Raw genomic sequence first — 22,130 nt, 5'->3', positions numbered from 1 at the left:
AAAATATACAGTTCAGGAACCAATATACATTCGAGTATGACACACACATACCGCACACGACAAACACACAAGAACAAAACACACCACGACTACAACACATACCACGATGTACAAACACAAATACAAGCTATTATCATGGTAAACCACAGCAACATTATCGTAATTACTCGCCAGCTGAACACTGCAGTAATTACAGTGGAACAAATCCATATCACAATGCGAAGGAAGAAGAAAGCTTAATGAAACACAGGCAATTTCAGATTTTTATCCCAGAAAAACGAACCATTCATCCGGTGATTTTTCTTAAATCTTTTAGTAACGCATTTCCACGCACTTGGAGTGACCGGAAAAAGATTTCATATATTGTCGGTTACATCCAAGGCGATGCAGCTGTCTGGGCATACAGTCAAGCTGACGTATGTACCACGTACAGTGAGTTTGAGCGTGCTTTTCTGAACAAATTCTGGTCGCAATCCGTCCAGGAGCGACTCAGAAGACAAATTCTAGAACCTGAAACTTTTAACAGTAAAAATGGCAACTTACGCCGATATTTTGAAAAATACTTGAACATGGGACACTTTTTAGACGAACCAGTCGCAACACGCGATATACTCCGTGCGTTGAAGGCCAAATTGCCTTTCAACATTAAAGAAAAACTCCTACATATCCCGGATGACGATTCAGATTATTTTCTAACAGCTTTAGATTCGGTTGACATGTTACTTGAAGATCAGCGCTTCGCGCGGCAAAACAGCAGCCACAATGTTTACACTAGTGGAATGCAAAACAGTTGGATACGCGGTACAACAAAAACAGCAAACTCACATGCCGTCTCAATACGGAAATCAAAATCAACACGCGTATTCCAATACAAACAATAGTTACAACAGTAATAACACTTCATGCGGCAATCCATACAAAAGGCACCGCGGTAATAACTACAACGGTAACAACGGATACATAGGCAACAACAAAAACACAAACAGAAACAGAAATAATAATAATAACTACGAGCCAAGACAGCGTCAAGGCTGGACTCGTAACGATCAGTACTTTCATTCAAACACTGCTTTAACACAGCAGCCACCAGGACAAAATTGGAGCATACCTTATGACCGACAGGTAAGTTATAATGCGCAACAGCAACAACAACCGCAAAAGTTTGGAGATCACAATAGGCAATATCCGAATGTGAATATAATAGAAATGACACCTGACACACAACCTCAATCTGTGTCAGTACCTAGTACAAATGCTAATCCAACAAACTAGAAACAGTCACTTCTATGCCCCAGGTCGTGGCTGAGGAATTCTTGGGGGGCGACTTCAATGTTAATCAGTTATTTGGCACCACAGTTGAACATCAGAATAATGATATGCCGAATAATTCTAAACAAAAATTACCTGTTTTATTTATAAGATACAACCACAATAACAATATATCAGATGAACTTTTACAAGACAGTACACAATGTCGTTCAAACACAAATGAAATTGTTTTAGCATCTACCACTGGTGTAGTAGGTGGGATTCCAACTACTATTATTCTAGATACAGGTGCAGCTGTGAGCGTTTTGTCTTTTAATTTCTATAAAAAGATGTGTGAATTGGAACCTGTGCCTGAGTTTCCTGCCCAAAACTGTAAAATAACTACTGCACTAGGTAATAAGTCATGTAGGGTTACGAAGCAAGTTTTTGTAAACATTAAAATAGGTAATGGAACCGTACAATGGCCATTCCTGGTTGTACAAAACCTTGTGACAAATTGCATATTAGGAATAGATATTATGAGCGAGAAGGACTGCATTATAGACTTCTCCAAAGGTAAATGTATTTTAAATGATAGAGGCAGTGTAATTATTATTGATTTGGACAGGAGAACTCTAAAGCATGACAAACACTGTACAGGGTACAAGGTTCAGTTAGTACTTGACAATGACATTCAAGACACGCACACACACTCATCTGACACAGAGCTAATGGACTTGAAAACATTGCTTGATCATAAGATAAATGAAGCTACAGCTCTCAGTGCACATGAACGTATAAAACTACAGGAAGTGTTATCCAAATATTTACAAGTTTTTGCCAAACGAATAGGTGTTATCAACACGTATGCATACAAGATTGAAGTTAAGCCTCACAAGATCTTCTACCACAAGACATATAACGTACCGTTATCTCAACGACCTGCTGTGTGGCAAGAATTAAAACAAATGTTAGACTGGAAGGTCATTGAACCATCCACCTCACCTTACTGTAGTCCTCTACTTGTTGTCAAAAAATCAAATGGAAGCATTAGGTTAGTGTTAGACGCACGAGCAATTAATGAAATAATTTTACCAGTTCACACAAAACCCGAAAATTTAGAAGAGCAATTACAGAAATTTCTAGATGCAAAGTATTTTTCCACAATAGATCTCGCTAATTCATTTTGGCAGGTGAGTATCACTTCTGATTCTCGGAAATATACTGCATTTATGTTCGGGGGGCGAACCTATCAGTTTTGTGTTCTACCTTTCGGACTGAATGTCAGTTCTGGGGTATTCATTACAGCCCTGGATACCGTGCTTGGCGATGATTTAGTTGGGACAGTCACACACTATGTTGATGATATACTGATAGCTACACAGTCTTGGAATGAACACGTTGACACACTTCAAAGAATTTTAGAAAAATTTGCACAAGGTGGAGTTACAGCCGATCTTAGAAAATCAAAGTTTGGTTGCAGTGAGATAAAATATTTAGGACATATCATTAATTCACAGGGCATACGTCCTGATCCCAGTAAATTAGATGCTATCAGAAACTTTCCTAGTCCTCGAACTAAAAACCAGTTAAAATCATTCCTTGGGCTATGTTCATTTTTCAGACGTTTTTTGCCACAACCACTTTTGAACAGTAAACATCTGCTAAATCTACTCAGAAAGAATCAAGTTTGGATCTGGTCGGAACAGTGCCAGAATGACTTTAATACAATTAAACATGCTTTAGTGAATGCAAACATATTGAGCCATCCAGATTTCAATTTAGATTTTTGTATGACTTGTGACGCTTCACGTACTGGTTTGGGATGTTGCTTATTTCAAGTTGTAAAGAATAAAGATAAGGAACAGATAAGAATTATTGGGTTTGCGAGTCGTACTCTATCTGAATGTGAGCGTACATACTCCACTACTGAGTTAGAAACACTTTCCATAGTATGGGCATTCAAGAAATTCAATTATTATTTATTTGGAAAACATACAGTAATTTACACCGACCACCAGGCCCTGACATTTTTGTTAACTTGTAAACTTGTACATCCTAGACTATCACGATGGGCAGTTACACTTCAGAACTACTCTTTTGAAATTAAGTACATAAAAGGTAAGGACAACACCATTGCTGACGCTTTGTCTAGACTTCCACAAGGTATGAATGAAACCAACAGTGACTTAGAAAATATAAATGACTACAGGATTCTCTTAATGCAAGACAAGCAGTATCACCAATATTATATTGATATGTGCAGAAACATGGCTAAATTACAAAAATCTGATCCTCACTGGTATAAGATAATAACATTACTGGTAGAAAAACACAATCATCCTTTGACTAAGTATTACAAGTTACACAATGATGTGTTATTTTATCACCGACATCCAAATGCTACTAACTGGTGTGTATGCATTCCCAAAGAGTCTGAACGTAATCTAATTTGGCACACACACTTAGTTTGGGGTCATTATGGGACGAAGAAGTGTTTAGCAAAGCTCAGCACATACTGTTATTTTAGCAATATGAGAAGGAAAATTTACAGGGAACTGAAAACATGTGTCATATGTCAAAAATCAAAACCTCAGAATTTATCCACAAAGACAGATTTACATTCTATTTTACCCAGTAAACCCCTGGAAATTCTGTGTACTGACATCAGTGGACCGCATCCAGCAAGCTCTGGAGGCGTCAAATATATCTTGGCTTTTTACGATATATTTTCTAAACATGTAAAACTTTATGCTTTAAAATCGGCCACTGCAAGTGCTATAATACGAAGATTCTCAAGTGATTACCTGACGCACGTGGGAAAACCAAAAGCAATTCTGTCAGATAATGCAGCATACTACTCTGGGTACAAATGGAGAAATTTCTTGAAGGACAATAACATTAAAAGTATATCTATTTCAAAGTTTAGTCCACAATGTAACGCGACTGAGAGACTTTTCCGAGAATTAAACCGATTCATGAGGACCTATATTTCATCAAAACATACTAATTGGGTGTCCTACCTAAGTCTTTTCGAAGACGTACACAATAACTTAAATATTTACGATACAAATTACACACCTAACGAGATCATGTTCAATTGCAAACAGAACGATCAGTGGATAGAACCATTACCTAAGTTGTCAGACAAGGAAATCACACCTGAACAGAAAATAAAAGAAGTTTTGACTACGCTGACACATCACGCACAGATACGAAACAAACATCACAGAAACATAATAAAAAGAAAACAAAAATTCGAGGTAGGAATGCTTGTACTACTTCGTACTCATCATAAATCTGTAGCACTCAAACGACGCAACGCTAAGTGGTGTCTGCTATATGAAGGACCTTATATAATTGTTAACATACCGCATCCTGGTGCGTATTTGTTACAACATCGTAGAACTAACAAACTTATTGGGCTATACGCACACCAAGATCTTAGAGCATTTCATGCGGAATAATGTCAAAGTCACATCCATCAAAACATTGCTAAGCAACTCCAAAAAACTCTGTTGCTACAACACAGATAGTAAGTAGTATAGAAATTTTCATTTCAGCGGTTCCAGTGACGCAGTTGAAGGCAGAAGAACTCTTCTTTCAGCGCGCGCCACCACCTGGAAGACGGAATATTAAAATAAAATTTATGTTTACGTAGCAGTGAATGATATATTAATTTTTTTACGGAACATTTGTGACTGTGGGTATCACTGACTTGGTGTGACACCTGACGAACCGACAGACGTCATCTGTGAAGCGAACTTTTACTTTGAGAAATAGATTAGACGCACATCTCTCAACACGAAAAGCATCTATCAGTAGTCAAGGCCACACAGACACTATACACACACGCACAAAACGCGAGGAATCAAACATTTTCTCTCTTACTATTTTGAATATTTATTGAGTAGTGAAAATGCCTGGTCTTGCCTACTGATGTAATGAATGTTGTGTCTAACCTATCTTAATTTCAGATGACATCACAAAATAAACATCGATAAAATCCCAGCAAAACTGATAAAGAGGACGTAAATATCTGCAATTCATGTAATCAAATGTGACACAATGAGATAATTTATAGCTATGTAATGATGATGAAAACATGTTTATGTGCAACTGTATTACATTTATGCTAAGAAAATATGTGACGTGTGTATGTATGATTACTTATATTTTTTTTGCTTCTCTTTCAATGATGTATAATGTAACTGTTACTATGTAAAAGAAATTTGAACAAAACGAGTGCCAAAAGGACATTGCATAGTGAACCATTGTTCACGGACATTAATGAACATTACTAACTCTGCAACTACGCAGAAACCTATGTGAAAGAAACTGTTAATGACATTCATTATGCATCGTACCTATGTAAACGCGATGAACCATTTCTTTGATTAGTAACTACGAACATTTAGGTGAGCTATATTCAGCAAAAAACTGAAAATGTGAAGTGCATAATTCGTGCATCGTCTAGTGACAATACTACAGTACCTAACTTCAAGATGTTAACTGGATTAAACGGACACAAAGTGCCTGTCCAGAAAACAACACGACGGGTGGAAGAATTTTGGTTGGAACTTCAGGGAATGAAATGTTCTCGAAATGTGACGGACACTCTTACCTGGACTGTCCAAGGATCCACGCCAGCTATGTGCCGTCCGAGGTTCTGCAACCAAGCTTCCACGGAATGTAAAAAACGAACTGCACGTGGACCAATTACTAACGGGTCACGTCAAATCTGTAATAAACAATGTTTTTTTGTCACAACGAACAGCATCACAACGACTATAATGGAAATGGAAATGGACACGCTTATGTTTTAATCACGTTGTTATACAACGATGATACTAACCTGTGAAAAAATTATTGTGCAGCAGATGAATATGAACTGTAATAACGACATGATGTGAATAGGTCGACGCACCTGAAACATACGGACATTTTTCTTTGAAGTATTTCCAAACAATACTATGTAACTAAGAACATTCAACAATCTGAGTCGTATTGTGATATAACAAATATTGTAAATTTAAAACTAAGTTACCTGTTATAGAATGTAGTCTTCATATGTAATCTTGGTTGAATATTTTCTTTGTGCAACGACTAAGATACGCGCGCACACGAACAATATGAACTGCATTACTGTGCCGCGTGATCTAACTGTATGATATAACGGCACTGCCGAAGTCACACAGACGCTTCTGCGCATGCGCACTCTATCTGCCAACATAAGAACTTTTACGACGCACCCGCGTCATTCAAATTTTGTATATAATGTGTATAATGTGTGTAATGTAAGTCATGTGAATAGTTGTAGATAACTTAGATTTTCTTGTGCCTTTAGGTGAATTGCTCGCCTGCAGGTGCGTCCTTTCACCTCGCAATTCAGGGGGCAATATAAAGGCACATTTGCATGCCGAGCGTGAGTTTCCGCGGAAACGCGAAATATTAATTAAATAAATAATCAGTGACTAATAAATAAAGCCTATGGCACACAACTGCAGCGCTGTGTCGCTGATAAAGACAAAAGAATAATTACGTTACTCTTATGTTTGATTAAGAGAAGTGGAAGAGCTCAGGTAGAAGTGGTGCGAGAAGCACGTATTTTATTTTATTGTCTGGCACACCGCCATATTTTCATGTTATAGAAGAATACTGCGAGTTGCAACCACACTAGGCACTCGATTCTGTAATGAATTTATATTTATAAAAGTAAGTAGGATTATGAACTGTAGGCTATTTCATTGAATATATCTGATTTAACTAACTGTGTAACTTTTTTATGTTTAGTAGACAATCACCTCTGTACGACGTATTGGCATGGCTGGCAAATCATTGTAATATTGAGATTAGATCATGAGTCCGTACCTACCGCAGCAGTCTTTGGAAACGATTTAATTACGAAGTCCGATTATTTCAGTTTTCTTTCACGGTCAACTACGAGTTACATTGCCTTTTCCAAATAGCCATTGTCAAGCGTCTGATACCGAATAATTAAACGTCCACGTTCCAGATAAGCAAATACCAATTACAACCAATCATCATACATACAGAATAATTAATCATTAATATTTTATTCCAAATTTTATTTTTATTTATTTTATACAGTTTCGACAAATTAATTTGCCACCTTCAGACGCTTAGTGTAGCAGATACACAAGTGTGATTCAGTTATTGTAAATTGTCAAACAGTGTTTAAAATAATCATGTACAATATGTAAGTATCTGAACGTATCATGGCATTATGCTTCTATGAAGAAGATATTGACTGTCTGCTAAACTAAGCTTCTGAAGATGACAAACTAATTTGTCGAAACCAGTACAGCAAAATAAAATGTATTTGCAACACAAAAGGAACATAAAGAGTGACAAATGTCTGTTATAAAATGCCAGGCTCCAAAAAATTTAAAACGTTAAAAAATATTTCAAAAGTTTCACTCACCAAAAAACTTGTGAAACAATGTTCGGTGTCAATATCGAAAGCTACAACTAATTGAGGCGTCAACTAATAACTAGTTTAAATTTTATATGAAGGTATAAGTTACAGCAGACTGGTGACATTAGCGTGGAGAACGCTGCATTCAAATTTTACTTTTATTTTGTTATTATTCTGCCTTCCCCCTTGCATTTATAATTAATTAAAGACATGCATACTTTAAATTATGATTACAGACAGTCAAGTTGTAAGACATTATTAAAATAAATATAACTGTATGATACTGGCATTAACTTTTCATATGGGGACATTTAGCCCACGTGGCGTTTTACCTAAACTTGATGCCAGGTATTCATCGAATCTATTAATAATAACTATACAACAGCCACATGAAACTTTAGTACTAGATACTTTTGACATTACCAGAAAGTTGTGATTACAGGAGTAATATTTGCTATTATCATTAAACATGTATAACAAGTAGCCTTTATCCAATCTATGATACACAGAATCTTGAAGTTACCTTTTGATGATGATGAAATTAAGGAAGAGCTTAAAACTATTATGCAAGTATGTCAAGCAGATTGGTACAGAAATAGTGACGTTGTGAAAATGTATAAGAAAATTAAACAAAGGAAAAGTGCCTGACGAATGATGCATCAGAGTAATAAATGATACACAGTGTTAACATTCACTGGCTCGCATCATGAAAGTATTGCTCACAGCCTCAAGAATGCTATGTCACCATAGGCTTTCAAACCAGAGGTAGCCTGTGAAATAAGCTGCACTACAAGAATGGAAAAAAATGCAACAAATACTGCAACTCAGGAATGTACCAAGAAAACTGCAATGATTGTAACAAGTTTTGTATAGGACAAACAGGAAAGCATGGAAGTGTTGTATAGAGCCCCAAAGGGCTTGCCTTAAACATACTGGAGGATCTAGAAATTCTTACTCACAAAAACAGAGCTCCACAAACAATATCACACAAACATATTGAAATCCGCCCTAACTCATTTTTTGATATTTTCAAGAATTGCTAGTGTGACATAAGGCTACTGTGGCATGCTCTCCCGCTGCTGACTATGGTACACCTCACCTCACCTCGCTTCTATGGGCCACCAAAGCTGCCACTGATTGCATGGCAAACAACCTAACTCGAGAAGCAAGTTGCTAGTTCTTACACAAGACAGGGTGGCCTTCGAAAATATTTGAATTTAATAATCAAATTGTTTTATTTTTTACAAAATATTTTGTCAAATTTTACATATTTTAGTGCATTCTTTGGTGAAGTTTCAGTTCATTTACTTGTTATACACACACAATTATAACAGAAAATACTGTTTTTACAATCATAACTTTCTGTTAATGTTAATGGTATTTAATACTAAAGTTTCATATGGCTTTTGTATAGATATTATTAACAGATGCAATGAATACTCAGTGCCACATTTAAGTAAACTCCACATGGACTAAATGTCTCATTCCAATATGGTAATGCCATTACTATATAATTATACTCATTTTAATAATGTTTTCTAATTTGACAGTGTATATTTGTAATTTAAAGTATGCCTGGCTTTTATTAATTATAAATGCAAGGAGGAAAATAGCACGGTAATAAAACAAAGGAAAAATTTAAACGCGGAATTCCTCACACTAGTGCTAACTGTTGGCCAGAACTTATATCTTTGTATAACTTTTAAACCAGTTGTTAGGTATAGATTTAAGACTGACACTGAACCTTGTTTCACAAGTTTAAAGTTTCTCAGTGTGTAAGCATTTTAAAATATTATTTTTATTTTTTACATTTCTTGGAGTTTGATTATGTATAGCAAACACACGTAACTCTTTAATGTTCCTTTGATCTTGATTCCACATACCTGTCACTGGCGTATGCTGATACATTGAGATAAATAAAGACATTTTATTTAGTGATCTACACAGTTTTAGTCATAAAATGTTCACAACTATGGTGGATTTGTATGGGAAATTTGTTTCCTTTATTGCCACTTTTACAGAGCATGTTAAATCAATACATCAGCTCTTGCTTTCTTCCTTTCTGCTCATGTTAATTTCATGTATTCTGATTTCTGTCTTCAGAACTCCTCGATGTTATGAGGCTGCATTCTCTTTCTCTCTTGTTCTTCCCTGAAGATTACCTTAAATCAATACATCAGCTCTTGCTTTCTTCCTTTCTGCTTATGTTAATTTCATGTGTTCTGATCTCTGTCTTCAGAGCTCCTCAATGTTATGAGGCTGTTTTCTCTTTCTCTCTTGTTCTTCCCTGAAGATTACCTTCTGGATTTTGTTCCTGTATAACTTACTGTTGTGTGTGTCCATTATCTCAATGTTCGTATCTTTGTTGTCATTTAAAGTCATTGTAAACTGTGCTGTTTGTCTTTTAAGCTTCATTATTTTAGTAAAGATTTGTTTTGTGAGCCTGACATTTTCCATGCTCGCCAAATGTCCAAAGATTGACATTCTTCTTTTGCATATACTATGTATTATGTTCTCTAAATGTTTGTAGATTTCTTTGTTGGGTTGTGGTCTATTGTATTCAGTTCCTGTTGTCCTTGGGCCAAGTATGCCTCAAACCAGTCTCCTTTCTATTTTCATTACTTTATTTATCCTATATTTTGGTACTGGGTTTAGTGTTTTGAATCATACAGAGCCACTGTTCTCATCAGTGTATTGTAGTGTTTAATTTAGGTGTCCCATGATAATGGCTTCTTCTCGTATATGTTTCTGATGATCTGGAATGCAGTGTTAATCTTTTTTATTCTTATTTCTGGAATTTCTTTCTCATTACTGTTTTTAGTTAGCCACTCACCTAAATGTTTGAATGAATTGACTTTCCTGATTTTGATTTGATTTATGAGTAGCTTCCCCAGCACTTTTTACATTTGTTAAAAACTCTTGTCTTTGTGAAAGAAATTTGTAAACCGACTTTCCTTGCTTGCTCAGTTAGGTTTTCTATTTGGATTTTAACATTCTCAGTATGTATGTGATCAGGGCAATGTCATCTGTGAATGCCAAGTGATCTAGACATCATTTATAATACGTTTCAGTCTCAAAAGAAGAAGTTAGAACAATTATTATCAGTGAAGGAGAGAACCTTAACCCCAAAAATGCCAATCCACTTTGCAGATGGAATTGTTAATTTGTCAACATTAACCCTTTCAGAACCAGAAGAAAAGTTATTATCAAAAGGCCACAAATACACTCCAGACATGATAACAAAACCTCAAGTGTTAGGTCATCTTAGGGCAGATCTGGAACTATCCCTACAGAAAGATATAGTAACGAAAGTGTAGTGTGTAGAAGAAATCAAGCAGGCACAGAAACAACAAGCAAAATATCAGAAGAACAATGATTTCTTAGTCATGAAGGAACTTAAAACTAGGACTGAAACCAGTAATGTGATTGTGACTAGGGCAGATAAAGTATGGACTGTAGTGCTGTTAAATAAAACAGATTACACAGGCAAAGGAGAGGATTTTTTTCCAGTCAGTGCAGCTACAAAAACTACAATGACACCCAACAGCTAGTTACAATGATCAGGCTAAACAGGTAGTAAATAAGTGCTCCAATATCCTTCCTGAATATGCCTGTAAGATCATGCTGGAAATGAACCCCAGGGCACCACAGCTATATGGTTTACCGAAGCTCCACAAAGCAGAAATGCCAATCCATCCTGTGGTATCTGCAATACAAGCTCAAGTACACAAGATTACCAGGAGAATGAACACCATCTTGAAGAAGAAACTAAACTTCAAAGGGAAATTTAGCATTAAGAACAGTTTAGATTTAGTTAACAAATTAATGGACATTAAGGTTCCAACAAACACAAAATTAGTCTATTTTGATTTCATAGCTTGTTCACATGTATTCCAGTGAAAGACTGTGTAGGTATTATGTCAAAATCATTGTATTTACACAACATAAATCCTGAAGAGCAGCTAAGCACTGTTAGTACAGAGGAATGTTCTTTAAATCAAAATTACTTCTGCTTTCAAGGAGCTATTATCAGCAAGCATATGGTCTGGCAATGGGCTCACCATTATTCCCCTTACTAGCTGAAATGTTCATGGACAACTGGGAGACTGATTTTCTTAAAAGAGAACCGCTGGCAAAACATGTTAGGTATTGGTACAGACATATACAGGGTGAGTCGCATAAGATGTAACACCCCAATTATTCTTGGGCGATTGCACGTATTGACAAGCGGTGTTCAGCGAAACATAGCCGACTATGGGGCACATACTTTGGTACATGCACAATAATCACAACGTTTATATTGACCGAGATAATGAGACAAGTACATGTTTTTTAAATGGGATGCTATACTTTTTTTACCATCATTCGAACGCTCTGGAAAAGATGCGTATAGTGATGTCACGCATGTTGCTATTGTGATTCAAACTTTGCTTAAAAGATGCTGGGAAATATTGTAAATTGAAGATCGCTACATAGGTAAATCCTCATCTGTGCTCTTCACAATACAACATAGGTACAAGGATGGCAAATCGTATTTTGTATTTAACTGTGGCACATGCTAGCTAATTGCATATCAAAAGGGGATTATGAGAACTGTGCCAAATGCATGGTCAGGCTGAAATGAATAGTTATTGTGTGAACATAGCAACCACTTTGTCATGCAGTTTCTCATTTAAGCTTTGCCCCCTTCCTGCTTACATGCCACACCTGACGCACAGTAAGCCGCTGATAATGTTATTGATGGATGCGTCATGGGAAACTCTTCACCGGGTGACGCCTGAGTGTGTCTGTGGGGTAACAAAGTGTCTGCTGTGAAACTACTGTTTCCACAGATAGTAATGTACATTATAATTAGAGAGAATACACATTTGATAAGATAATCATTTTATTCACATTCATATGCTGACCACCTCCCACCAAACAATACACAGAAGGACAACCTACGTGGTATACACACTGTCCACACATGTTATATTTATAATTCAAGGACGTTACTGGTCTTGGACACATATCATTTAATAATACATTGGTACCTTCACAATTCATAGTGTTCTTAACAAAACATGGCATTGTACTTTACTTAAGCATGTACTCAAATGGTTTACCCTCGACTGCAAGACACATCTGTAATCAATGTTCAAGAGAATGGGTAAGAGATGAAAGGTCAGTGGATGCTATGGAGGAGCAAGCTGTGACGATTCGGTGGCGCATGTCATCTGGCATTGTTGGGGCTTCGCGGTGGACCGCATCTTTCAGTGTTCCCCACAAAAAGAAATTAAGTGGAGTCAAAGCAGGGGACCTGGCAGGCCATTGTACTGCAGCATTCTGTCCAATCCAGCAGTCAGGAAATGTCTCATTCAATATTTGACTTGCAACACGTGAGGAGAGAGCTGGGCAGCCGTCGTGTTGGATCCACATACACAGGCGCTCATTGAGTGGTATCTCCTCTAGCAGAATGGGTAGAATGTTCCTAAGAAAGTTTCCATACTTACTTCCATTTAATACTCCTGTAATGAAATAAGGTCCTACAATGTAATTTCCTACAATGCCACACCACAATGATGCCACTGCTTCTTTAATTGAGCAGCTCCTCATTTGGCCTCACATTGGCTGAGTCGAACTCACAACAGACCTCCCTAACTAAGGAAAAATTTGAGGAGGTGCCAGGAATTGAACCTGGCTCCTTCAGCATCAAAGGCAATGACGCTAACTGTTCGGCTAAAGTGGCAGTACTCACACATTTCCAGAACAGTTTTAAAATTAATAAAGAAAGTGAACAATCAATTGATTGCCTCATAAGAGGAAGTAAATACTAACAAAGAGATAGAGGGGCTGGCCAGAACTTACCTCAGCTCAGTATAGCCGATAGATACACAAAACAGAACAGAAAATTTACGTTCTTAGCTTTCGGAACTTTGTTCCTTCATCAGGGAGGAGGGAGGGGAAAAAAGGGAAGAAGAGAAAGTGGATTCAGTTACTCACAACCCAGGTTATGAAGCAACAGGGAGGGTAGTAAGGATGGAGGCATGGGCGTCAGAGGGAAGCCCAAAATATTCTACTGTAAGTACTGTGCCAGCTTGAAACCAAAGAGGATGCATACAGAAGTAAAGAGGTATATAGCATAAAGATAAACACAACTATGTAGGAAGAAAAGATGTGTGAATGGCTAAAGAGGAGAGGGAAAAAGGAGAAGACTGAAGAGTAAATGGGAGTGAGGTTGGTTAACGTAGGTTCAGTCCAGGGGGATGGCGGGATGAAAGGATGTGTTGGAGTGCAAGTTCCCATCTCCGCAGTTCCGAGGGACTGGTGTTGGGTGGGAGAAGCCAAATGGCACGTACGGTGTAGCAGGCTCCTAGGTCCCTGGAATTATGCTGAAGGGCATGCTCTGCTACTGGGTATTGGACATCTCCTAGGCGGACACTGTTTTTCAACACGAGTGGGCGTGCGGCGCACTTCGTACACGTGTTTAGAATAACTGTCTTTACATTACCAAGGTAAACATGTAATATCAAAATCACAGTTTATTCTTAGTTTATTTCAACAATGACAAAATAAAACTACATAATATGAACTAAACCACTATTTTATTAAACAATAATGAAATAAACTTTCACTATAACACTCTATTGCCAAGGACAGACGTTACAGCGACAGTAACGATCCACTCTAAGCATTAAGCAGTGCAGTTCCATCAGATCCCAGCCAGCCACTTATATGATCACTAATTATCTCGTAGACAACTGCCTCAATGTGGGATTATGTTGCTAGTTCATAATCAGGGTCATTTTTTCCCATGAGTCGTAAATTTTTTCTTGACTTGCTCACTTTATATTTTATATAACTGCTGCTCACTTGGACGTATGACAACACAATTTACCGCTGTTGTACCTCAAGCAATAATGAAGGAAACTTCCTGTCAGATTAAAACTGTGTGCCGGACCGAGACTCGAACTCGGGACCTTCGCCTTTCGCAGGCAGGTGTTCTACCATCTGAGCTACCCGAGCACAACTCACGGCGTGTCCTCACAGCTTCAATTCTGCCAGTACCTCGTCACCTACCTTCCAAATTTCACAGAAGCTCTTCTGCGAATGGGTCGTGAGTCGTGCTTGGGTGGCTCAGACGGTAGAGCACCTGCCCGCGAAAGAAAAAGGTCCCGAGTCTCGGCCCGGCACACAGTTTTAATCTGCCAGGAAGTTTCATATCAGCGCACACTCCGCTGCAGAGTGAAAATCTCATTCTGGAATAATGAAAGAATAGGTATGGGTTTGCAGTTCTGAAACAACAAAGGAACCGTGCAGGATCATTTTATTTTTGACTGGCACACTTTATACACAGGCACGCCCACTTGAGGGATTAATATAATCTCTACCAGCTGTTTCTCTTTGCTGGTGTGTACTTTCGACATACTTAGCAGTTTTACTTCATAGTGGAACCTATAGAGCAATGTGAATGAGTGAGTGAACGAGTGTAGTGTCTAAACCTCTGTACCAAATTAGTCGATAATGTAAAATAAATAATGAAAACTGACGTAAATGGTAAAGTGAGCAAGTACTAACACCGTGGTGGTGAAACCTGGGACACGAGCTGGTCGTCTCCAGAGACGTCGGAGCACTTGCCGGCTCCGCAGTCCTGCTGGCGGTCTGCCGCAGAGGAGGGCAGGTGGGGGTGGGCGTGGGGGTGGGGGTGCAGCGACCGCTCCCACTCACGCTCAACGTCGTGCCGGTAGCTGCCGGCGCCCACGTGGGCTAGCGCCGGCGGGGGCGGCTTCTCCCTCTCGAACCTCTGGGACACCGTGTACAGCGGGCCCACTTCGTCGAACTTCGGTTCGGAGTTTATGTTGTAGTCGCCACGTACGTATTCATCACGACTCCGATCCCTCAAGTAGTCACTGTAACAGCACATTCGTCTGTATTAAAATCAGTCTCGTATCGGAACAAACCGCTACAACTCACATACTCCGCAAGATATCTCGGGGTATTCCTTGACAAACACCTAAACTATAAGACTCATCTGCGGCACCTACTAAACAAAACAAGACGAAGACAAAACCTCAACAGACAAGTCCAAGGCCGACTGTGTGGATGTTCCACCAGGACAGCCATACACACGTACAAAACATTCATCAGATCTATTTACGAATACGTCTCAGCGCCACTAGGCGGTATATCGAAGACTATAGCAAAAAAACTATACGCAACAGAGCGACGACTATTGCGCAGCATCGCAGAACTACCACCTCGCACCCCAAGCAACGAAGTATACCATATCACAGACATGACACCGCTCCACACAAGGCTCGCCAAACTCAGAGCAAGATATGGATCCCATATCCCCCACAAAAGACCAGACGTGGAAGACATGCTGACAAACAAACCACCCACGACACGACGACCAAAATTTAAATACATCTATCCAGCGCGTACAGTAGCTCAAAACACTTCCAGAATATTCCCCGACCTAGCACCAACAATGACACAACTGACTCATCTTGAAACAACCCCACCTCACCTAGACGAAATACCATAACAAAAGCCCATGACATGAAGTATAACGCACCAAAACCCACATCCAAAACACCGCAACGGCTCCACACCGCACAAAACACACAAGTATCACACAGAAAAACACAACATCAACACACATAAAACACAACAAAAGGGAACAAGAACAATCATAGACTAAGGAAAATATTGTAATACCCAACTCCGAGTACTGTAGTAACAGGAAAGGAGAACCTGCAATGTAGAAGTAAGTGAAAACACAAAAATACGAACACCACAACACATAACACTCCTGCACAAGCAAGCAGGAAAAAAAAAAACAATGTAAACCATTACTCAATGACGCATCACTTATCTATTTTTATTTATATTTCAATTATTTTAATTTATAATGTAACCAATCACCTATTTACAGGGTGTTACAAAAAGATACGGCCAAACTTTCAGGAAACATTCCTCACACACAAATAAAGAAATGATGTTATGTGGACATGTGTCCAGAAACGGTTAATTTCCATGTTAGAGCTCATTCTAGTTTTGTCAGTATGTACTGTACTTATCAAGATTTCATATGGGATACTCTACCTGTGCTGCTAGAACATGTGCCTCTACAAGTACGACACAACATGTGGTTCATGCACGATGGAGCTCCTGCACATTTCAGTCGAAGTGTTCGTACGCTTCCCAACAACAGATTCGGTGACCGATGGATTGGTAGAGGCGGACCAATTCCGTGGCCTCCACGCTCTCCTGACCTCAATCCTCTTTGCTTTCATTTATGGGGGCATTTGAAAGCTCTTGTCTACGCAACCCCGGTACCAAAATGTAGGGACTCTTCGTGCTCGTATTGTGGACGGTTGTGATACAATACGCCATTCTCCAGGGCTGCATCAGCGCATCAGCGATTCCATGCGACGGAGGGTGGATGCATGTATCCTCGCTAACGGAGGACATTTTGAACATTTCCTGTAACAAAGTGTTTGAAGTCACGCTGGTACGTTCTGTTGCTGTGTGTTTCCATTCCATGAGTAATGTGATTGAAAGAGAAGTAATAAAATGAGCTCTAACATGGAAAGTAAGCGTTTCCGGACACATGTCCACATAACATATTTTCTTTCTTTGTGTGTGAGGAATGTTTCCTGAAAGTTTGGCCGTACCTTTTTGTAACACCCTGTATACGTTAATGAACCAAAAAAAACAATATTATGTACAGCATGTATTCAAAAATATAAGTTATGTACAATAAATAAAATAAAGGTGTAAACCTGTGGCTGATGAAGGGCACTGAGATAAGCCTTCAAACAGCCCGCCTTCTCCCTTCAGGAGAAGGAATGAAATGTGCTAAAAAAAAGTATGCTGCTGTAAAAAAAATTAGTACACTCTTTTATAGAATTCTAATTACTCACAATTTACTGTTGTAGCAGTGCATATGGAGTACACGGAATGAATGAATTCACACATCGACAGCACAAGCGGTTAGCAGGTATCGACCCGTGCCGAAACACCCATTTAGTACGTGGTGTGGGTTCCGTGGGTAGCAGGCGCTGACTCTGACATCCAGTCAGTCGTACAGAAGGCGAATTGCTCGATTTGTCGGTGCACTTCTGTAAGAATTGTTGGTCGACGAGTCTCACAAGTCTCTTCTCGTCCCAACATATCCTACACGTGCTAGATGGGAGACAAAACTGCAGATTGTGCTGACCAGGGAGGTTGCTGCATATCCTACGGAGCGTGTCGAGTTTCACAGGCTGCGTGTGGGTGTGTAATACCCTGCTGGAACAACTCATCACCTTTGTGTTGCAAGAACGCGACTAGTAACAGGCCGTACATATCTCCAGAAATACCAAATGTGAAAGAGAGTTGCTGCTTATCACACCACAGACTATAAGGCCCGGGGTGTGGCCAGTGTACCTCGGATGGATGCACTCTATGTGACAGCGCTCACCAGGTCTATGTCGTACGCATAAACAACCGTCACCTGCGTACAAGCTGAATCTGTTTTCATCGGCGAAGACTTCAGTGCGCCATTCCAAACGGACACTGTAACACCACCAGTCGAGCCGTGTATCCCCTATTAAAGAGTAGACACAGATGCCACTCTGGTAGCTGCGCCACTACGCTACGTGTCGGCAGACAACATCCACACCATTGCGAGCACAAAATCTATGTCATCTTTCCAGATGTACTAATTTCTTTTCCCTCAGGAGTGTATGTAGACTTTTCAAAAACAATTTAACTTGACAATTGCTACATAATTAGACTCGCATGCATTAAAATGATGCCACAAACAAGAATGGACATTTGAAAACCACACTGAGTAGCTTTCTAAAATTTTTATGTGGCTGTCAAATGGAGAAGTGACAAATTTCTTTATAATTTTTGTATATTCAAGTGGTATCAGAGACACAAAAAACTTTTAAAGATTCAACCACACAAATGCGTACTGTCAATTCCCTAACAATTTTCAGTTGTGTTCTCAAGTTACAGGCACAAATAATGCGCCTTGTTGGCCAGTGAATACTCAACTGTTCTTAACAGATTGTTAACTAGTTATTTTGTGTGCAAGTGGTCCAGAACAGTTTGGGATTTTTGCACTGTCTCTTATTAAGAGAAACAATGAGAATCTTCCAAAGTATTCATTCATTTTGCTTATGGAACAATAGTCAAGTGATAATGGCTGGACAGATAAGGCAAATGCTATTGCCGTATACATAATTCAATATTTTGACCACTTTTTTGATTAGAATTCGTGGCAGAGTGCAAACTGAAAGAAAGATCCAGTTCATTTTATCATACACTAGAAAGTGTAAAAAATAAATCTACGTCCATAATCCTAGTCAAAACTTTTATCAAAGCAGTATGTTGACAGTCCTCTTCCGCAACCAACCATAATTTGGTTTTGGTTTATATTACCGGAAAAGCACCTTTACCAGTTTTGAATGTATACATGCATTGTCTGATGGGATAAGTGCTTTTATTGAAACGCACAGGTACAGTGGTTACCCGTACATAGATGAGAGATGGCTGCCCAGAACACATGTTTCCAGAATCTTTCTATCTCCTCTGATTTCGTTCACATTTTTGCAGTGACACAATTCAAGATTGTCATTTGATGACACATATTACCTACAAGTCACGTATTTTGACTCACTTTCAAACATACAAAAACAAATACAGTGTAATTGTGAGGCATTTGAATGTCAAAAGTGGTGTGGTACAGCCGTACAACACAAATTCATGACGATTCAGGAAATGGAGGCGTACATTACTGCTAATATATACGTAACATTTATTTAAGTATTCATCATTAATAGATATATTAATGTGTGTTATTATGTACAAAGGTATATTATATATAAAACTGTTAATATTAGCATAAAAATCCAAATATCTCTTGCACATTGTGCAGCTGTAGATGAAAATGGATCAATAAATCTAATCTAAATCTAAGATGGCGGAAGGTACACAGGCTGTGGCAAAACGCTCCGCATTTATCGATAACTTTATCTGTACCAAGAGTCTTTTGTGTACTGAAAAAGTTATAAAAGAACTCCGAATATGCTCAACATTTCAGAAATGGAGCCACTATGAATGTTTCACGCGAGCCGATAATAAGGAAATAATGTGTGTCAATGTTACGAAGTGTAATGGTCGTGAATCGGCAATTCAAATGTGCATTGAAGGTGGCAATTCAAATGTTGCATTGAAGGTGCGGAACTTTCTGTGTCAGAATCACTGCTCAGTGAATTAAAAGACGCCACAAATTACGTGAAGATGCGTGAAGATACATTAATCTATATTACACAAAACTTGTGAAATCGAGAAGTAATGAACCGTCGCAAGACACCGTGTACTATTCAAATTTACGTCCTATGCTTAAACTGATGAATTATCATGTCCCACCACGTAACAGTGACAAAACTTCGACGCCTAGTATAACTAATTCAAAGCTTATAAAGAACACAAAGAATGACAAGGCAGCACTTGCCTATGTAAAGAGCCGAGGAATAAACGTGAAATCAGTATAAATTCCGACAGTCATGGTAGAGGAACCACGAACATTTTACGAAATGATCACAGTAACGCCGCCAGTGTCATCAAACCAGGAGCTCCTATGTGTGAAGTCGTTAAGAATTGCTCCAATAAAGAATGGTGCGCGGTAGTAATAGCAGGTGCTAGCGACGTGTACAAAAATGAACTCAAAGAAAAGAAGCCACTAGATGCTTAATGAAAACACTGAGATCACGGGACATGCAAACAACGATTGTTGTGGGAATTCCACACAGGCACGACCTTCCAGATTTCTCCTGTGCGAACAAAGAGATCCAGAAACCCAACAGATTGTACTACAAACTCTGCCAAGCCTTTCAGAACGCATTATTTGTCCCTACAGGGAACATGGACCGTGAATTCTTTACCAGACATGGCATGCACTTTCAATAGGAAGGGAAAATCATTCCTCAGTAAAAAAAATCGTGGAAATTTTGAGAAGTGCTCATTGCACACCTGATTTAACAACCATTCCTCTACCTCAGATAGTACTAACAGTTTCACAGAACGCTAATCATAGTCAATAAAAGTGCAGTGAAGTGTCCCAAACCACAGAAACAGAATCAGAAGATTGCTCGCACACTGACAGTAGGCCTACATAATCAGTGTTAACACCAGATACCTTTCAAGGAAGACACCCAAGAAAAAAGCATTGTGAATACAGGTGCAGAAGTCCCAGCTTCTGTTATAAATACAGAAGAAACAACACCAGCAGGGCAGAACGAAAAGTGTACCGCCTTCCCACCTGAATGATTTTTTAGTAGAGAACAGAGCAAAGAAGAACAACACAAGATAAACAGGGTCGGGACTTTATTTGAGGTGAGTGGTTCATCAGAAATGACTAAAAGCAGTAGCTGCAGTAAGTAAATTAAATCCAACCTTCTGCCATTTCATATAATGTATCATAATGTTCAGTCTCTGACTAACAAATTGCAAGAACTACAAATAATACTGTGTTCTAACCTAAATGTTGATGTTATCTGCATAACAGAACATTGGCTAGAAGAACCGCAAATAGAAACACTAAAGATCCCTGGTTTTTCCCTAATAAGGTCATTTTGCAGGTCTTATTATAAACATGGAGGGATAGCTATCTTTTACAAGCAGAATTTAAGGTATAAAGCAATCCAAACATATCCTGAACTGAATAAAGAAAAAGTCTTTGAAATGGCGGCTACTGAACTTACTGACATTTAACTACTTGTTATAACTATATACAGATCCCATGATACTGACATAGAATTCCAGTGTAAATTTGAAATGATTTTACATATTGTACACACTGAGGAAAAATAAAATCATTTGTGGAGACTTTAACATAGACTTTTTGAAACCCGCAAACTACAAAGATGAATTACTATATATGACAAAGAGTTAATCACTCGGCATAGTAAAACTGCACCAGACCAAATTTTTATTCAAGAAACCTTTTCTCCACACACAGTAGTGAAGCAGTTAAGATAGGACACAGTGATCATGAGGCTGTGTTGTTATCGCTGGAATTATGGTCAGAGAAAATATCACCTACTAAAATAACTGAGTGCAGGGATTTCAGCGATGGCAGTACAGCAAACTTTTGCAACATATTAAGCTGAGAAACATGGGATGAAGTGTTCCATGAAACAGATGTAAAAAGAATGTTTGATAACGTTCATGGATCAAATAAGTACTATTTTGACATAGTCTTACCACTAAAGCAACGTAAATTAAAACCAACCAGGAACAAAAGTTGGATTACTAAAGGCATAAAAATCTCCAGCGCAAGGAAGAGATTTCTAAATTCGTATGAAAAACAACATATCATTAGAAATGCAAAATTATATCAAAGAATACAGTAAGATCTACCACAAAGGTATTAAAGAGGCAAAGAAAAGGGGAAATGATGAATATA

At 38.5% G+C, this 22,130-nt stretch overlaps 1 protein-coding gene across 5 annotated transcripts in view; it reads right to left on the bottom strand.

Annotated features, from left to right (window-relative positions):
* Nucleotides 1–22,130, bottom strand: part of LOC126202618 (putative FERM domain-containing protein FRMD8P1) — a 359,262-nt gene that overhangs the window by 172,474 nt on the left and 164,658 nt on the right. For all 5 annotated transcript variants that reach the window (XM_049936880.1, XM_049936881.1, XM_049936883.1 and 2 more), the window contains one exon: nt 15,245–15,576. In XM_049936880.1, coding sequence (XP_049792837.1) covers nt 15,245–15,576 — 332 coding nt within the window. The remainder of the gene's footprint in view (nt 1–15,244; nt 15,577–22,130) is intronic.

The sequence above is a fragment of the Schistocerca nitens genome, chromosome 1, assembly GCF_023898315.1.
Source record: "Schistocerca nitens isolate TAMUIC-IGC-003100 chromosome 1, iqSchNite1.1, whole genome shotgun sequence".
Lineage (NCBI taxonomy): Eukaryota > Metazoa > Arthropoda > Insecta > Orthoptera > Acrididae > Schistocerca > Schistocerca nitens.
This window is presented reverse-complemented; position numbering and strand designations above follow the sequence as displayed.